At 37.4% G+C, this 17,078-nt stretch overlaps 1 protein-coding gene across 1 annotated transcript in view; it reads right to left on the bottom strand.

Moving 5' to 3' along the window:
* The window catches only part of TTN (titin), a 327,155-nt gene that overhangs the window by 71,094 nt on the left and 238,983 nt on the right, over positions 1 to 17,078 (bottom strand). The window contains exons 224-250 of the mRNA XM_036744026.1: positions 16,568 to 16,867; positions 16,162 to 16,464; positions 15,677 to 16,039; positions 15,015 to 15,317; positions 14,583 to 14,882; positions 14,046 to 14,342; positions 13,660 to 13,944; positions 13,280 to 13,573; positions 11,822 to 12,121; positions 11,391 to 11,699; positions 10,420 to 10,610; positions 9,282 to 9,711; positions 7,044 to 7,352; positions 6,765 to 6,913; positions 6,641 to 6,673; positions 6,416 to 6,545; positions 6,019 to 6,318; positions 5,588 to 5,905; positions 3,995 to 4,291; positions 3,586 to 3,885; positions 3,186 to 3,500; positions 2,956 to 3,104; positions 2,714 to 2,864; positions 2,332 to 2,613; positions 1,594 to 1,896; positions 438 to 740; positions 60 to 341 (exon numbers count right to left, since the gene is read on the bottom strand). Of these exons, the coding sequence (XP_036599921.1) occupies positions 60 to 341; positions 438 to 740; positions 1,594 to 1,896; positions 2,332 to 2,613; positions 2,714 to 2,864; positions 2,956 to 3,104; positions 3,186 to 3,500; positions 3,586 to 3,885; positions 3,995 to 4,291; positions 5,588 to 5,905; positions 6,019 to 6,318; positions 6,416 to 6,545; positions 6,641 to 6,673; positions 6,765 to 6,913; positions 7,044 to 7,352; positions 9,282 to 9,711; positions 10,420 to 10,610; positions 11,391 to 11,699; positions 11,822 to 12,121; positions 13,280 to 13,573; positions 13,660 to 13,944; positions 14,046 to 14,342; positions 14,583 to 14,882; positions 15,015 to 15,317; positions 15,677 to 16,039; positions 16,162 to 16,464; positions 16,568 to 16,867 (7,296 nt within the window). The remainder of the gene's footprint in view (positions 1 to 59; positions 342 to 437; positions 741 to 1,593; positions 1,897 to 2,331; positions 2,614 to 2,713; positions 2,865 to 2,955; positions 3,105 to 3,185; positions 3,501 to 3,585; positions 3,886 to 3,994; positions 4,292 to 5,587; positions 5,906 to 6,018; positions 6,319 to 6,415; positions 6,546 to 6,640; positions 6,674 to 6,764; positions 6,914 to 7,043; positions 7,353 to 9,281; positions 9,712 to 10,419; positions 10,611 to 11,390; positions 11,700 to 11,821; positions 12,122 to 13,279; positions 13,574 to 13,659; positions 13,945 to 14,045; positions 14,343 to 14,582; positions 14,883 to 15,014; positions 15,318 to 15,676; positions 16,040 to 16,161; positions 16,465 to 16,567; positions 16,868 to 17,078) is intronic.

Consider the following 17,078-nt stretch of genomic DNA (forward strand, 5'->3'; position numbering starts at 1 on the left):
TTCATTGATAATCTTGATTTAACAGAATGCCTATAGATCTAGTGCCAATTAGTCCTTACCAACAACAGCAACTTGACAGGAACCTTTCCTTGAACCTGTACTATTCTCAACAATGACGGTGTATTTGCCAGAGTCTGCACGTTTGGCTTTGACCTTTTGTAGAGAAAGTGTTGTTGGAGTAGACTTGATTTGTGTGCGATCATCTTCTAAGATATCAGCTTCATCTTTCAACCACGTGATCTTTGGTTTTGGCTTGCCTGAGTAACGTCCCGTCAGGGCAAAAGCTTCACCAACCCGAACAGTGAGCTTATCCCTAAAGTCCAGGTCAAGTGTTGGAGGAGCTAAATAAATAATTTTGAAATCAAATCAGTTTTACTGTCACAGTATAGCAAATCCACAATTGCACAGCAGGTATTCAAAGTATCGGAGACACTTACCAAGTTCATCTTTGCAAGTGATTGGCTTTGTGCAAAATGATGGCTTGCCTTGCCCAATGATATTGACAGCACTTACGCGGAACTCATAAGTATCTCCTTCTTTCAAGTCTTTAACTGTGAACTTTCTACTAAGTAAGTTGTTTGTCGTAACTTTGTGGAACTTTTCAGTTCCAATGAGACGGCTCTCTAGTATATAGTTAATTATTTCTGATCCTCCATCATACTTAGGGGGATTCCAAGTCAGGGTTACAGAGTCTTTAGTAATTTCTTTGACTTCGAGGTCTTCTGGACGCTCTGGGACAGCTATGGTAAAAATATGAGATAACAATGAAAGAAATTCCTTTTTTAACAGTGTGACAAATTGTCCTTTCCTGAGGATTTCATTTGAACTTAAATGATTTACTTTGATTTAAATAAAAGAATATAATTTCTGTAGCAAGAAGGGATCATCTAGTTTAAATCTCCTCATTTAATTAATGAGGTCAAAGCTTAGATAAGCCAAATGAGTCGCTTAGTCAGTCACATAGCTAGTTAGTGTCTGAATTGAAAAGAAACTGAGGTTTCCTGCCTTTCAGTCCATTCGTCTCTACTGAGGCTGTAAATATATATATATGTACATACAGACGTATATGCAAATATACACACAAATATACATATATTTTCTGATTGTTGTTCAGTAGTTTCAATCCTGTCTGGCTTTTTTTGACCCCATTTGGGATTGTCTTGGCAAAGAGACTGGAGTGGTTTGCCATTTCCTTCTCCAGCTCATTTTATAGATGAAAAAACTGAGGCAAACAGGATTAAGTAACTTGCCTAGGGTCACACAGTTGGTAAGTGTCTGAGGTTGGATTTGAACTCTGGAAGATGAGTCTTCCTGACTCCAGGCCCAGTGCTCCATCCACTGTGCCACTAGTTGCATACGTGTCTCTGTGTGTGTGTGTGTGTGTGTGTGTGTATGTGTAGACACACACATGCAATGTATATTTGTAGACATATATATTACATATATTTATTTGCATCCTCCTGTATTCTATCTAGGTGTACAATGGGTGCCTAAAAAGTACGTGTAAAATGAATGAAAGCATAGTTAGAGGTATTATATTATCTTAAACTTTCACTGAATATCTGAAGAAATCTTTAAACTTCCATTACTTACTCATTGGATCCCTGATGACAAGTGCATCTTGTGTCTCGACAAATGGGCCCATGCCAATGCTATTTTCAGCAGCAATGCGGAAAAAGTAGGCTTTCCCTTCAATCAGTCCTTGCACTGTAGCATTCTGCCTTGTGACTGTATAAGTTACTGGGGTCCAGGCTCTGCGGTCAGCTTCCCGCTTTTCAATGACATAGTTGGTGATAGGTGATCCACCATCATCTTCTGGAGAAAACCACGTCAGTTTGCAGGAGTCATTGGTCAGGTTGTGAGCAAGGAATGGAATTCCAACTGGACCTGGGACATCTGACAATAAGAGTGAGAAGAAAAATTATTACCATAGAGAGAATTTCAGATCAATGTCTATGCTCATTACTTTGTTAGCCTTGGGTTGTTTTTTTGTTTTTTGGTTTTTGTTTTTTCTTTTTTGCTGGACTAGGTAGTTTTAGTAGAAGTGAAGACTGTTGTCTCTCTTGCCTCCAGCAAATTGTCTCTATTAATCAGGGCACAGTTGTAGACTAAGGCATTGAGTCTTTTAATTTCCAACTTTCTAAGCAAAGAATCTACTTCACTATTATGTGACTATTTTCAAGTTAAATGAACTAAATAGAATAATTATATTTCCCATTTCAGAGTTGATAAGCATTATACATGTAGGTATTATCTGGAATTATTCTTGCTAAAATGATAATAAAATAATTTTGAAGAGATTATGCAGTGAATAAACTTAGGCTTACTTACCTAACACATCAACAATAATTGTCTTCTTTCTTTCTCCACCTGCATTTTTAGCAAGAAGAGAATAAACACCCTGATGACTCCTCTTGCAGTTCTTAATGACCATAGATGAGCTAATAGCTGTTGTTTCAATGTTTGCTTCTTCTGGCAATGCTCTTTCATTCATGCTCCAGGTGACTGTGGGAGGTGGTTTTCCAGAGACATATGCTATAATACGAATCACCCCACCAGCATGAACCACAATTCTGTCTCTGACACTAGCATCCAGTTGAAGGTCAGGAACAACTGGGACAAGAAAAGGCAAATGAAAGTGTGTTTTTCTTTGAAAATATATTTCAATTTTAAAATAAAATTCAGGTATGTTAATCATAAAAATAATAGCTACCAATTCTGTCCTTCATTTCAATAATGTCAGTAGCTTCTCCAGGTTCTCCAATGCCGGCAATGTTGACTGCTCTAACTCTAAATTTGTAGAATGCACCTTCTTTTAATCCAGGTACTACAAGTTTTGTTCCTCTCACTTCCTTATCTTTCCCCTGAGTTTTAAAAAGTGTCATTAGCATTTTAAAAATTATAATAATTCTTTTAATAAGTGTTTTTGCTTTCAAAACATCAAATTTTACCTACCTTTTCCCATTCTTCTTTTCCTTCTTCTTTGTATTCAACTATATATCCAGTAATTTTAGACCCTCCATCCTTTATTGGAGGAGTCCATTCCAAATCTACAGATGATTTGGTCCAGTCGGTCACTTTGGGGAAGGGAGGACCTGGTGGGGCTAGGAAGAACCATTATATTAGTTAGTTTATTTCTTCATGAAACATCTCATAAATTAAAAACTAAATGTTTAAAGATTTACCAATTGGATCTCTAGCTGTTACTGGGTCAGATGGCAAGCTTGCAGGGCCAACTCCAGCAGCATTAATAGCGTATACTCGGAACTGATAATCTGAACCTTCAATGAGGCCTGTCACTTTATAAGAAACTCCTAAAGTCATAGCTTTGATAGGATCCCGGTTGACTCTCTTCCATCTCTTTGATGTGGTGTCCTTCATTTCTAGCCAGTAGCCTGTCACAGGAGAGCCTCCATCATATTCTGGTTCCTCCCAGTTGACTGTCATGGAGTCACGCTTTACACTGCTCACAGTTGGCTTGTCAGGGGCCCCAGGGACAGCTGTGAAAGAGTCACATGGGTTTGTAAAAAAAAATGTAAAAATACACAAAAAGGGATGTGCATTTGAAAATAGTGTCATACTCACAGAACAGATTTCTTGCTGTTTCTGGTTCACTGTCAAGAGGCTCTCCAATACCATATTTATTTTGTGCCATTATACGGAATACATATTCATGGCCTTCCAGTAATTTGGGGATTGTGTATGTACACTCCTTAGGTTCACTGGAAACACGTACCCATGTTTTCCTATTAGCTTCTCTTTTCTCAATAACATAATTTGTAATCTTGGAACCACCATCATCTAGAGGTGGAAGCCAAGATAAAGTCATTTGATCAGCTGAAATTGATTCAAATTTTATGGGTCCCACTGGTGGTCCAGGACGACCTAAAATAGAGTTTGAAAAAGAACAGTTAATTAGCCAAATGCATTTAAAATGAAAGATCATATGGGTAGTTTATTTATATGCATTTTATACAAACTATTTTATATTTACCAAGAACATTTAGTCTCATCTCTTTTGATGCTGTTCCCAGGTTATTTACAGCTGTGAGTGTGTACAGGGCAGTATCGCTCCTACGCGATTGTGGAATCACTAAGGTGCAAGTATCATCAACCACAAGCTTGTTGATATGATGGTCATACAGAACAGGAGCTTTGTCATCAGGTTTCTTCGGAGGAGCTTTAAACCATGTTAATGTAGGGAAGGGCACGCCCTTAACTTTAGCCACAATGCTAACATCTGTGCCTTCCTCAACCTCCATAAATTCTTTTAGATCAATTGATGGTGGGCCTAGATCAGAAAAGAAGACATGTTGTTATTGGAAATGAAGATGTTTGACCTTGTTTCACATTTGGCTTCATCCCCAAACAGAGCCATGTTTGGCAAAAGTGGTCCATAGCAGCTAGAAGAAACACTGGTGTTCTAGCAACTGCCATTGCAAGTCTGTCTGATAATCCATAACGCGGGTGCAACTTTATAAGGGGGAGCAGCTCTGCTCATTTTTTGATTATTTATTCCTTTTCTGAAGAAATGTAGTTTGGAGCAATTTTATACTTTACTTATATGTAAGCCCAGATAAGGTAGAAAATGTAGAAAGAGGGAGACAGTGTCCTATTAGGCAATGGTTCTATTGGGGCTCAAAGAGGAGAATAAAGATACCCAAGATAGCTATTAGTTATAGTAATATTAATTATGAAAGACAGTAGGGCATGGTGTATGGAGTGCTGAACTTGGAGTAAGGAGGCCTAACTTAAAATCTCACTTCAAATGGTTGACTAATGGCCTTGGGTAAATCACTTACTCACTGACAGACTGTTTCCTCCACCATAAAACAGGGATAATAATATTACCATTACCTATTTCACAAAGTTGTGGTTAGGAAAATGCTTAGAAAGCTTTTAAGCATTACAATGTTGTGGCAATGTTAGAGCATAGAACGGTTTGATACTTTTCCCCCCAAAAGCTTATAGAAGCTAGTTTATTTTTCTTAAAACTTCTCAAAGTGGATTAAAGTAATCTTTCCTTAATAATCTCTGTATTATTACCATGTTTATTCCTATAATTATTTTAGCAATAAAATCCCTTTATTATTACCATGTTTCTCCATATAATTACTTTAGCAATAAAAACAGGAAGGTGGAGTTAGAAGGGATAGAAAAGGAGATTATCTATGTAAATTGCTCATAGCATCTCCTGCTGTCCAGGTAAGTAACAATTAAGCACTCTTCTCTTAGCTTTGTGCAATCTTGAATATTTGCACGTTAGCTGTTCTTATCAAGTCTTTAGTAATGCTCTTATGAATCCTCACATCCACAGTGATCTACTAAGGAAGAAATTATGCTAAAGAAAAAAACCAGAATAACTTCCTCTGAATGGGAGAAACTATACAAGCAAACATGACAATATCATCCAACAGTTGGGGAAAATAAAATTTAACGACATGCCCAGATTCTAATAAGAGTCAATGGTGGGTCCCTGGCTTCTACTCTAATATTATTCCCAATGAAGTCACTCATTGAACAATTGTTAAAAGCTAGAAAGGTATAAGAATAGAAGGCATCTGCCAATAGCTTCCTGCATACGTACATGTCTGATCTTTCACAGTGATGGGACCAACTGTAGCTGAAGGTTTGCTGACTCCTGCTTCGTTGACAGCTTTGACTCGGAATTCGTATTCTCCACCTTCTATGAGGTCCTCGACAGTAAACTTAGTTTCTTCTACATCTCGCTTGTTACATTGTTTCCATGCTTCTTTCTTCTTCCCAGTGGGATCCCAGGCAAGGCACTCAACAATATAGTGTGTGACAGGGGCACCACCATCATTTTTCGGAGGCTTCCAAGTCAGACTCACTGAGTCCTTGGTAACAAGGCCAATCTTGAGCTTAATGGGTGGATCAGGAGGAACTTTAAAAAATATTAAAAAGAAAAATGAGACAAGGAATATAATAATACATTTTAGTTGTGAGAAGATAGCTTCAATTTAAGCTTTAAAAGATTCAACTTAGATTAAAACGTACATATTGGATCTCTTGCAGTGGTCCTTTGGATGGTTTCTACAGGTGGACCAACACCAAAGCGGTTTTCAGCACGCACTCGGAAGAAATACTGTTGCTCAGAGAGGAGGTCTGGTACTACAAATGAGGTGCTGCCACAGTTTGGATTAACTTTTGTCCAGGCCTTCCCATCAACAGTCCTTTTTTCTATAACATAACCTTTGATTCTGTCTCCGCCATCATCATCTGGCATCTTCCATGAAAGTTTGCAACTGCTCCTCGTAATATCACTGACTTTCAGGTCTTTGGGTGGTCCTGGTACATCTGTTGATTGCAAATGACAATATAAATGATTTCACTCAAATACCTAGAAAATAGCCCATCATTTTAATTTGATGACTTTAGAGTTTTAAAGTCTTACCCATGACTTTAACTCTGCAATTTGCAGTTTTTTGTCCTGCTTTGTTCTTGGCAGTAATGCTATATTTGCCTGTGTGTTCTCGTTTACAATCATTAATAATAATCACTGAAGAGTTTTCAGCAGTTTCAAGCTATATGAAAAAAATAATACATATTTAGTTATTTCACAGAATTACTGCAGTGTCAAATTTGACAATTGGTATTACAGATTTTTAAATTATCCTACCTGGGCATCTTCAGGTATATTGTGAACGTTATCCTGTTAGAAAAGAAGAATAATTAAATGAAGCACATGCACTTCTTACATCAATTTGATGAAATATTTTGGACTACGAAGCTTTATCTTTTACCTTTACTGTCTTCTTTGCTTTTCCCTCAAACTCCCAAGATGATTTTGGTGTTGGGCGTCCCTTAATAACAGCTGGAATCTTGATCTGTGACCCAGCACGGCAAATCAAACTGTCCTGGGCTCCAATGTCAATGAAAACCTCTGGAGGCTCTGCAATGTCATAAATAATACAAAGATACTTAGTCCATTTTGAGAACTTTCTATTATTATTATTTATTAACAAAGCTATCTATTCTCATAAGATCACATGAACAGCTTTATGTGAATTTAGCACCAGTACCTTGAATATCACCGGCAGGTATCTCTCCAGTGGTCCCACTGGGTTCAGATTCCCCTGCATCATTTACAGCTTTTACTCGGAATCGGTATTTTCTGAGTTCTTTCAAATTAGGTACAACACATTCACAGGTAGTCAGAAGTTTGTCTGGTTCATTTACTTTTTTCCAGTCAGAAGTGCCTTCTTCTTGCATTTCAACAATATATCCCTTGATTGGACTACCACCATCCTTGGCTGGAGGTTTCCATCCTAGGGTTATGCTTGACTTAGTTTTGTCTTTGACTTCTGGGCATGAAGGTGGACCAGGTGGGACTAAAAACAATGGAGAGAAAGAGGAAAACCAAATCAAATAGCCCATCCCTCATTGCCATTAGATTTCTTGCTCTGCCCTTGAGAGTAGAGATTGTCTTTTCCCTCCTTTTGTATTTTCAGCACTTAGCGCAGTACCTGACATATAGTAGGTGCTTAAGAAATGTGTATTGATTGACAGAGGCTGGAATACTGTTTACATTTCATTTTATAAATCAGATTCTCATGCTACATACGTTTGTCTGAGGAGAATCTAAGAAAATATGTCATAAAGCAATACTTCAAATGACATAATACCTCAATAACCAAGGGCTTTATATATAAATTATTTTAAATTTATCCAAAATTATGTGTTTAGCATTCAGTCAGGAGTTGAGAATATTTGATTGTCAATTGGGTCCAGTACCTGATAAAACTATTTAGATAAATGTGGTATGTTTGATTATAATCTGAAAATGTTTGAAATATTTAGAGTCATATTACAATAGTTTCCTAATATAGGAAATAATAGGTCTTAGGAAATAATCCTAATAATAGGTCTTGGTCTTCCTTCCTCCACTTGTTTCATACCTACTCCCACCTCAAACTTGAGTTATCTTTCCTACTGCTACGTGGCTAACCTTCCTTACCTATAAATCTGGTCATCTTACTATTATCCTAAAAATCTCAAGTGACTTCCTGTCGTCCAATGAATAAAATTCAGATTCTGTAACATGGTATTTGAAATCTTCATGATGAGATGCCATACTACTTTTCAACCTTATTGCCTCTTATTCCATCACCTCCTCCACACATTATTCTCTAGGCATATTGGACTGCTCTCTGTCCCTGAACTTCACCTGTATGTTACAGATTCAGGGCTGTATAACCTGTATGTTACAGATTTATAGGTCAAAGGATCATAGTATGTAGGGCTCAGAAATGGCTCAGAAGCCATTTTGTCCAACCTCCTCATTTTACAGATGAGGTAATACTTGCCCAAAGCCATCCTGGTTATCTGTTCCTACCCCTTAATTTTATAGATGAGGACATTGAAGTCCTAAGATATGCAGTGACTTGTTCAAAGTTACACCTATAGTCAAAGTTATCTTTGCCTGTTGAATTCCTAACTATTCCTAGCTAAACTGATGCTTTCTCAATGAATCCTTCCTTGATGCCCTCTGTTGGTAATGACTTTCCTTTCACATTCATTCAGTCAACAAGCATTTATTAAGTGCTTATTATGTGTCAGGCACTGTGCTAAGCACTGGGGATACAAAGAAAGCCAAAAACGTGGTTCCTAACCTCAAGGAATTAAAATTCTAATGGAGGAGAAAATATGCAAATAACTATATGCATACAAGATATATAATGTAAATGTAAATTGATCCATACACTCATCATAGATTACTGTTTATAATAGTTATCTATGTATATGTGTTATCCCTTTATGGGATTGTAAGCTCCATGATGTCAAGGACTATGACTAATTTAAATTTTGCATCTTCCCCGTTAGCCTAGCCCAATTCTGTGCACACAGGAGGTACTTAATAAATACTTGTTGAGTTTTTTGTTGAATATTCAATAGAAAAATCTCCTTTCCTTTCCCTTTCTCTTGCATAACGCAACAAAAAAGACTATGTTCTCCCATATTGAACTATCATTTGATAAAAAGGATAAGTGTTCAGCCTCTATATTCTTTGATCACTTCATCTGTAATAATTTAGATTTAACTTGATTATCTGTGTCTTTTACTTCTACATTTTATTTTTAAAAATTCTTTAATCTGCCTTTTTTATCATGTGTAAATGAAAATACTGTTGTTTTTCTTTTAAAATATGAACTATTTTACCTCAGTACATATTTTGGAAAAAGAAACACAAGGTTACCCACTAAATAACTGCGCCGCCTATAGACACACCAATTATTTTATATAAATCCAGTTATACTTACATATAGGATCTCCTGCTACAGCAGGGTCTGATGGTTCACTGGGAGGGCCAACTCCAGCTGCATTTATTGCTAGTGCTCTGAATTGATACTTAACACCTTCAATCAAACGTGGAACATTAAATTCCACGCTTTTCAATCCTGTTTTTGTTATTGGTGCTCTGCTAACACGTGACCAATAAGCACCGCCCTCTTCTCTCTTCTCCAGCCAATAGCCGGTGATTGGAGACCCACCATTGTCCAAAGGAGGTGTCCAGCTCACTAGCATTGATCCTTTAGTACGCTCTAAAACTTTGGGTTTTCCTGGAGGTCCAGGAGTGCGATAGGGATCTTGAATGACCACTTTATCAGATTTGCATTCATCACTAGTTCCATATTTATTCACTGCTCTTACTCTGAACTCATATTGACCATTTGGAATAAGCTTCCAGAGCTAGAAGACAGAAAAAAAAATTTTTTTTTTTAAGCATCATATTGAATTTCACTCACTTTCACATTTACTTTTATAATTTAGCAGTAAAATGCCAGGCGATTATCTATGCAGGGGTCAACATATCTACCCCAGTGATATGTTTTTGTAGGCCTAGAAATTAAGAATAGTTTTTACATTTTTAAATACATTAAAAATTTGTTTTAAAATGTTAAAATCATTTTTTTTGGCTCCTACGCCAAATCTGGCCCTAGGGCAGTGGTTTGCTGATCTCTGATGTTTAGGAATGGAAACATGAACCTGGAAGGAGTCAGCATTCTGTAATCAATGTCAGGGGTTAAGTGCTGACTGCTTTAGGATCTTGGGTCAGAAGTTAGATTCTTCACCTAGGTTGCAAACTATGTACAACAAAAATAACTGTATGTAGCAGAGGTAGAAAAGATGAAGCCACACTTTAACTAGAAATATTTGTATTTTCCATGTTTTCTGGCTCATCTCTTAAAAGGGATGATTTTGGAGTTCCTGTTATCAACTTCCTCATCAAAGAGTATTTAAATGGCCATATACCAATGGTACTGTGTGCCTCAATGACAAGATAAATGTAAAAATTTTTTTGGAGAATTAATCATTGAATTCCGAGGGACACTAGAATGTTACTTGCTTAGCCACAAGCAATTTTAATGTTATAAAATAGTGCCTAGAAAAGGTTACCCCGTATCTCCTTTCCACAGCAGTATTGGTGACCTCCTCCCATTCAGTTTTCTTCCTACTTGCATCACGCTTGTCAATCACATAATGGGTGATTTCACTGCCACCATTATCTAGAGGAGCATCCCATGTCAAGTAGCAAGATTCAGCTTTGATATCAACCACAGCAAGGTTTCTTGGTGGAGATGGACGATCTGAAAGAAAACACATTTCAATGATCATTTATTGAATACTTACTATGTGCAAGGTGCAGTGTTAGGAGCTGGGGATACAATGACAAAAGTGAAACCTGACCTGCAGGAGATTACATTCTAATGAAGGGGATAACATAAATGTGTAAAACTATGCCCTGATAATTCTTCCTCCTTCAGAGAGGGCTCCTTTTGGGAAGGACCCCACTCTTATTTGTGGTAACCAGGGAGTTACCTTTCCCAGATTCCTATTGGAGTTTATGCAGATGGGAGGCTGAGGATAAGGGTTTGAAGGCATTCTCTAAGGTGAGATAAGTTCATTATCATTCCTGGCATTTCCATAGGCAGTTAAGTTACTCAAGCCTTAGATCCCTTCCAAGGTATGTAGTGCTTTCATTATAATTGAAAGGGCTTCCCACTGATGCTGTAATGTTTATGTTTTTTCCCTTTCTAGACCTTCATTTTGGCTAAAGTCTTAATGGGGTACACTCTTACATGTATAAGTAAATGCAAAATGTAAACAAAGTAATACAGATTTTAATTCCAAGCTCTGGGGAGAGTTCAAATAACTGATGGGTAATGGAAAAGGGAGTCACTCTTGTAGGAGGTGGTACCTGAGTTGTGCTTTGAAGGAAGATAGGGCTTCTGAGGAAATCCTTTCTAGACATAGGGACCCATTTGTGCCAAGGTACAGATGTGGGAGATGGCAGGTCAGATGAGACAGAATACACTATATAAGTGGCCACTGAATTACCCCCTGACATCCCATAGATAAACACTTACCATATACTTCAACATGAACATTGCGAAACACGCTGCCAAGACGATTAGAGGCAGTAACAGTATAAGTGCCTTTGTCTTCTCGGACAGCCTTGGGAATAATAAGTTCTGTCTTAGCCTCACTTCTGGATACTTCTTCTTTCGTAATCTGAAGCACATCTGTTGGCTTTTCAATTACTTTCTCATTCTTAGACCATTCAATCTTAGGCATTGGAAGGCCTGTTACATCTGCAGGAATATTAACAGGCTCTCCGGCCTTCACTTTGATAGTATCTCCTCTGACCTTGAGACGCAATTTAATAGTTGGAGGAACTGGGAAAACAAACACAAACAGGAATGTAGTAAATGAGTTTTGCTTTGCTTAGGAAATAACCATATAATTTTGAAGAGCATACCAATGAACCAAATTATAGTACTGAATTAAGTGAACCTACCTTCATCATCTTGGATGACTACATTAAGAGGCAGAGATGGTTCACTTTCACCAATACCATTGACTGCTTTGACACGGAATTCATACATTTGGTGTTCATCCAGATTTTCCACCAGGAAAGATGTAGTTGGGCAGAGTCGTTGGTTAACTCTTTCGAAATCAGGTTTGTCATGTCGTCTCTTTTCAATAATATATCCTTGAATAGGACTACCATTATCAGTTCGAGGAGCTTTCCAGTCAAGGGTAATAGTAGACTTAGTTCTTTCTGTGTATGTGAGCCTCTCAGGTGCTGTTGGAGGACCTGGAACCACAAATAGGTTAAGTACAAGATATGTACCCATATATGTCAGATAACATTTCACTTCACTTTAATTTGGTATATTAAAATATCTAATTTCTTCAGTATCACATTTGTTCCTAAGTTTTTCCAAAATTAATAAACTGGATTCGTGATTCAGTGGCCAAAAGTAGTTGGAATAATTATAGGCATTTTATTTTCTCAAATATTGCAAATACCAATTTAGGATACTAACAAAAAGAAAAGAGTCACTGGGACATTTATGTTTTGCTATATTTAGTAATTTGGATTTTTACTGTCCCTGGAAAGTTTTTGGTTTTCATAAAATTCAGGGTAGCAAGTCTGTACAGTTCCTCTCTGAATAATTAGTATCCCTTTCAAATAATTCAATTCAACAAACATATATTATTCTACTCCATCTTTTAGATTTCTTTCTATCTCCCATGTTTAGCACAGTGCCTGGCACATAGTAAAACCCCAATAAATTCTTGTTGACTAAAATAAAAGGTACTATGCTAGGCATTATAGCTACAAATTCAACATGTTTCATTTTGCATTTTATATTGTTATCTAATAGCCCCCATAAAGTTTTTCCTTAGATTTAATTTCCATCCTTCAGTTCTTTTTTCTGTTTTTGTTACCCATTCCCCACCTCACCCCAACATCTGTGGTCTAGCCTTTTGGGGTCTGACTGGATGGAATATGGGGTTGAAAGAAACCAAAACTGTGAAAAAATCTGAACTAGAGAAAGAACCTCATTGTTGCATCAAAAACTCCTGCCTCCCTGAGTATATGCTGGATATTTTTGAAAATTATGTTAACTCTTTTAGGTTACTAAAATGGCATGGTGTATTGCCACCCTAGTGTATGCTACTGGCTCAAAGAGTTAGTGCAGTTTCCAAAAGTACTCAACATACTCCCAGGGAACTTCTAGGCATCAGAAGAATATATTTTGCTATTTTATAAGATTGTTAAAGTTATGTTTACTTTAAGACAAAATTGCTTTGAAACTATGGCAAATATAATGAGTTAATTACCAATAATATTCTGCACCTATAGAAATTCTGACTGATGAAGGTTTAAAAATATAAAACTAACTAATATATATAGAAGTAAATATTATTCAATTGATTTCTATTTATAAAGAAAAGATTATTTTACCTAGTGGATCTACTGCAAGGATTGGTCCTATTTCAACAGGTGGGCCACAACCAAACTTGTTCTTAGCTATAACACGGAACATATATTCTTGTCCTTCAAGAAGACCTGTGATATCACATTTAGATCGCTCGGTCTCTATTGGTTGTCTCCAGGTATGCATTTTGGCATCTTTTCTTTCTATAATGAAGCCTGTGATTTCACTTCCTCCATCATCTGCTGGATCAGACCAGTTAAGTAGACACATTTTTCTGTTTGTTACAACAGGTTTAAGGTCAAGAACTGGACCAGGAACATCTGAAAAAGGAAATATGTTGCATAAGAAAAAATGGGGAAAGTGTTGTATTATGTACCCCCAGAAAAAGCCATGAAATATTTCTTACCAAAAACCTCAACCCTGGCTGCTGCAAATTTGGAACCACAAAGGTTGGTAGCAGTGATCACATATCTGCCATGATCTTTTCTCAATGCATTCTTGATGATTAGCTCAGATTTAGTTCCCACGTTATCTATGACAACACGATCTTTATCTAATTCTCCTTCTTCTATGGTCCATACTCTGGTAGGATCAGGGCGACCAGTGACAATAGCTGGAATTTTCAGAGTTTTCCCAGCCATTATCTGGATTCCAGCCTTGACAGAAAGATCCAGTTCCACATGTGGAGGCTCTGTTGGAAAACAGCAATGACACATGAAGCTAAATGAAAAGACAGAAACTTCACCCACCCACAGGGGAAGAAAATAAGTTCTACAGATGAAGTATTATTACCTCGAGGTTCAGCTACTGTGACAGGTTCAGTTTCCCCAGGTGGTCCTTCGCCTGCAATGTTGACAGCACTCACACGAAGTTTGTAGTCAGCGCCTTCTCGGATTTCTCTGACTGTATACTGGCGGACCTTGATCATTTTCTCTGTACAACGTGACCATTCATTTGTGCCAACCAACTGCTTATCGACAAAATAGCCAATGATTTCCCCACCGCCATTGTAAGCTGGGGGTTCCCATTCTAATTCAATGGTGGTAGTACTTGTGTCAGTCACTCTTGGAACAGGTGGTCCAGGTGGTGCTAGAAAGGGCACAGTTATTAAAACTCATGAATTGTTTTTAAGTGTTTATCTGTATCTATATTTATTCACACATGAATAGCTTATATATACATTAAAATCCATGTATCTGTATATGATATTAAATAATACATTATATATATGCATATGTGTTTATGTAAATATGTGTATATTTGCTTTCCACCTCCATGCTCCACTCTAAACCCTCACCTTTTCCCCCAGCTGTATAAGAAATTACTTACAAATGGGATCCCTTGCTGTTTGGGGATCAGATGGTGGACTAAACTTTCCGGGACCAGCTGCATTTTCAGCACATACTCTGAAGACATAGGTTAGTCCTTCCAGAAGGCCATCCACTTTTGTTTTCAAAGAATTTAGAAGACTTCTATTGACACGAGACCAGTGAGTACTATTGACCTCACGTTTTTCAAGCCAGTAGCCCAAGATGGGACTTCCATTATCTTTAGGTTCATTCCATTTTACTACCATGCTGTTACTGGTAATGTCTTCAACAAGAGGCTTATCAGGTGCATCAGGTGGTTCTGAAAAACAAACCAAACCCAAAACTACCTGTGAGATCACTGATATTTCACAAAGAATCAATTTTACCACTTGGATCAATTAATGCTAATACCAAATATGTAGTAAGAATAGTTGATAAATATTAATATTACCAAATGGATCTTTAGCTAAAAGTGGTTTTGAAACACATGGTGGTCCAGGTCCAAATCTATTTTCAGCCCTCACACGGAAGACATATTCCTTTCCTTCAATCAGTTTAGGCACGTTGTGTTTGCAGTGCCGGAGTGTTGAGGAAATTACAGTCCAGTCTGCATCAGGTTTTGCCTTTTCTTTCTTTTCCAAAGTGTAGTTTATGATTTCACTGCCACCATCATCAAGTGGAGGTTCCCATTTACAGGTGACTGAATTCTTTCTAACATCTTCAAATACAAAGTTGATTGGAGGCCCAGGTGTATCTAATATTTAAAATGAAAACAAGGATTTGAAATAGTTTGTATAAGTACTGCCATCGCAACTGTATTTGTTAGCTTGCCCTTCGGGCAGTAGATCCTCTATCTCCAATGTCTGCTTTCAGAGAATAGTGATGAAATGGTAGGAAGGCTTGAGTAAAGTGAAATTTGATTTCTGCAATCATTTTAGTAGAGAATGGGACTGTGAAAAATGTCTCCAAGCATTTACTTTCTCCTTCCTTATAACCACCTCTTAATCACTTACTTCATCACTCTGAGAGTATATTTCTCCCTCGGTTGCCTTAGTTTTCATTATATTTCGGTAGAGAGATCCAATTAGAAGGATGGCACCTTGAAATACCTACCTAGCACACTGACAGCACAGGGAGCTTTGGCAATGCCGTGGTCATTTTCCACTCTGATCATATACATGCCATGATCAGGTCGAAGAGAATCGCGAACACGTAGCTGAGATTCTCCTTGTTTGCTATTGTCAATGCTCAGGCGCTCTGTCAGAGGCAAGACGAATGGCTCTTCTTCTTGAACTTCACCTCTCTTCCTCCTAACCATTTTCATGGGGCGCTTTTTAATTTCTTCTGGTCTAATAACTTCCTCATCCTTTAACCATGTAATAGTTGGATAAGGTGACCCAGAAACAGTTGCATCAAGTGAGATTTCATCGCCTCTCCTAACTTCTAGCGTTGTCCTCAGGATGACTTTTGGTGCATCTATAATAATTTTTTAAAAAAGAAGTATGGTTTCACCTTTAGTTTTAACAGTGTAATCACACAAATATTTTTCCTGCTTACTTTACTGTATGGAAGACATAAACCCGACAAACTAAATTTACCAATGGGATCCACAGCTTTGACCGGAGGAGTGGCACGAGAAGGCTCACTAATGCCAGCAGCGTTTTCTGCCCGTACACGGAACTGATACTCCTTTCCTTCTTCAAGATCTTTCACAGTGTAGGTTAAAACAGGGACCAAAAAGTCATTGCATCTCTTCCATCTCTCTTCACCCTTAGCTATTTTCTCTATGATATAACCCATTATCTTGCTTCCTCCATCATACAAAGGTGGTTTCCACGTAAGAGTCATTGCCTTTGCCGTGGGGTTATGAACCTCAACATCAACAGGTGGATCTGGAGGCTCTGTGGGATAAGAAGATCATGTAAATGTAAGAAAAAAATCCATTTTGTTAAAATAAAAAAGTACATTAAATCTTTTCTGGCCCGCATCTGTGCCAAAACTTACTCTTTGGATCTTGAGCAATGACTGGATTTTTCAGTTCAATATATTCGCCTCCACCAATTTTGTTCACAGCCTTCACTCGGAAGAAGTATTCACCATTTGGTATGAGATCCTTTACAGTCCAAGAGAGTTTGTTTTCACCAGACATCACAGGTATATATGTTCTTCTGCCAGCTTCTCTACGTTCCAGAACATAGTGAAGAATTGGACTGCCACCATCATATTCTGGAGGCTCCCACGTTAACTTACATGAACTTTTGGTTATATCACTTGCTTTGATATCTTTGCATGGTCCAGGAAGGCCTATTTCAAATAATATTAATAATCATTGTAATCAACACAGTAAAGATTAGAAACATGTTATATATGAATATATGTGAATCTAGAAAATCTAGATCTAGAAATCTAGAAAAAAATCTAATCTAGAAAAAATATATCATCTTTATTGAGTTTTATTATATATTTGACTAAAATTAGCCTATCACTCATTGCTTAATAAAATTACATTTCTCTG

This window comes from Trichosurus vulpecula, chromosome 2 (assembly GCF_011100635.1).
Source record: "Trichosurus vulpecula isolate mTriVul1 chromosome 2, mTriVul1.pri, whole genome shotgun sequence".
Lineage (NCBI taxonomy): Eukaryota > Metazoa > Chordata > Mammalia > Diprotodontia > Phalangeridae > Trichosurus > Trichosurus vulpecula.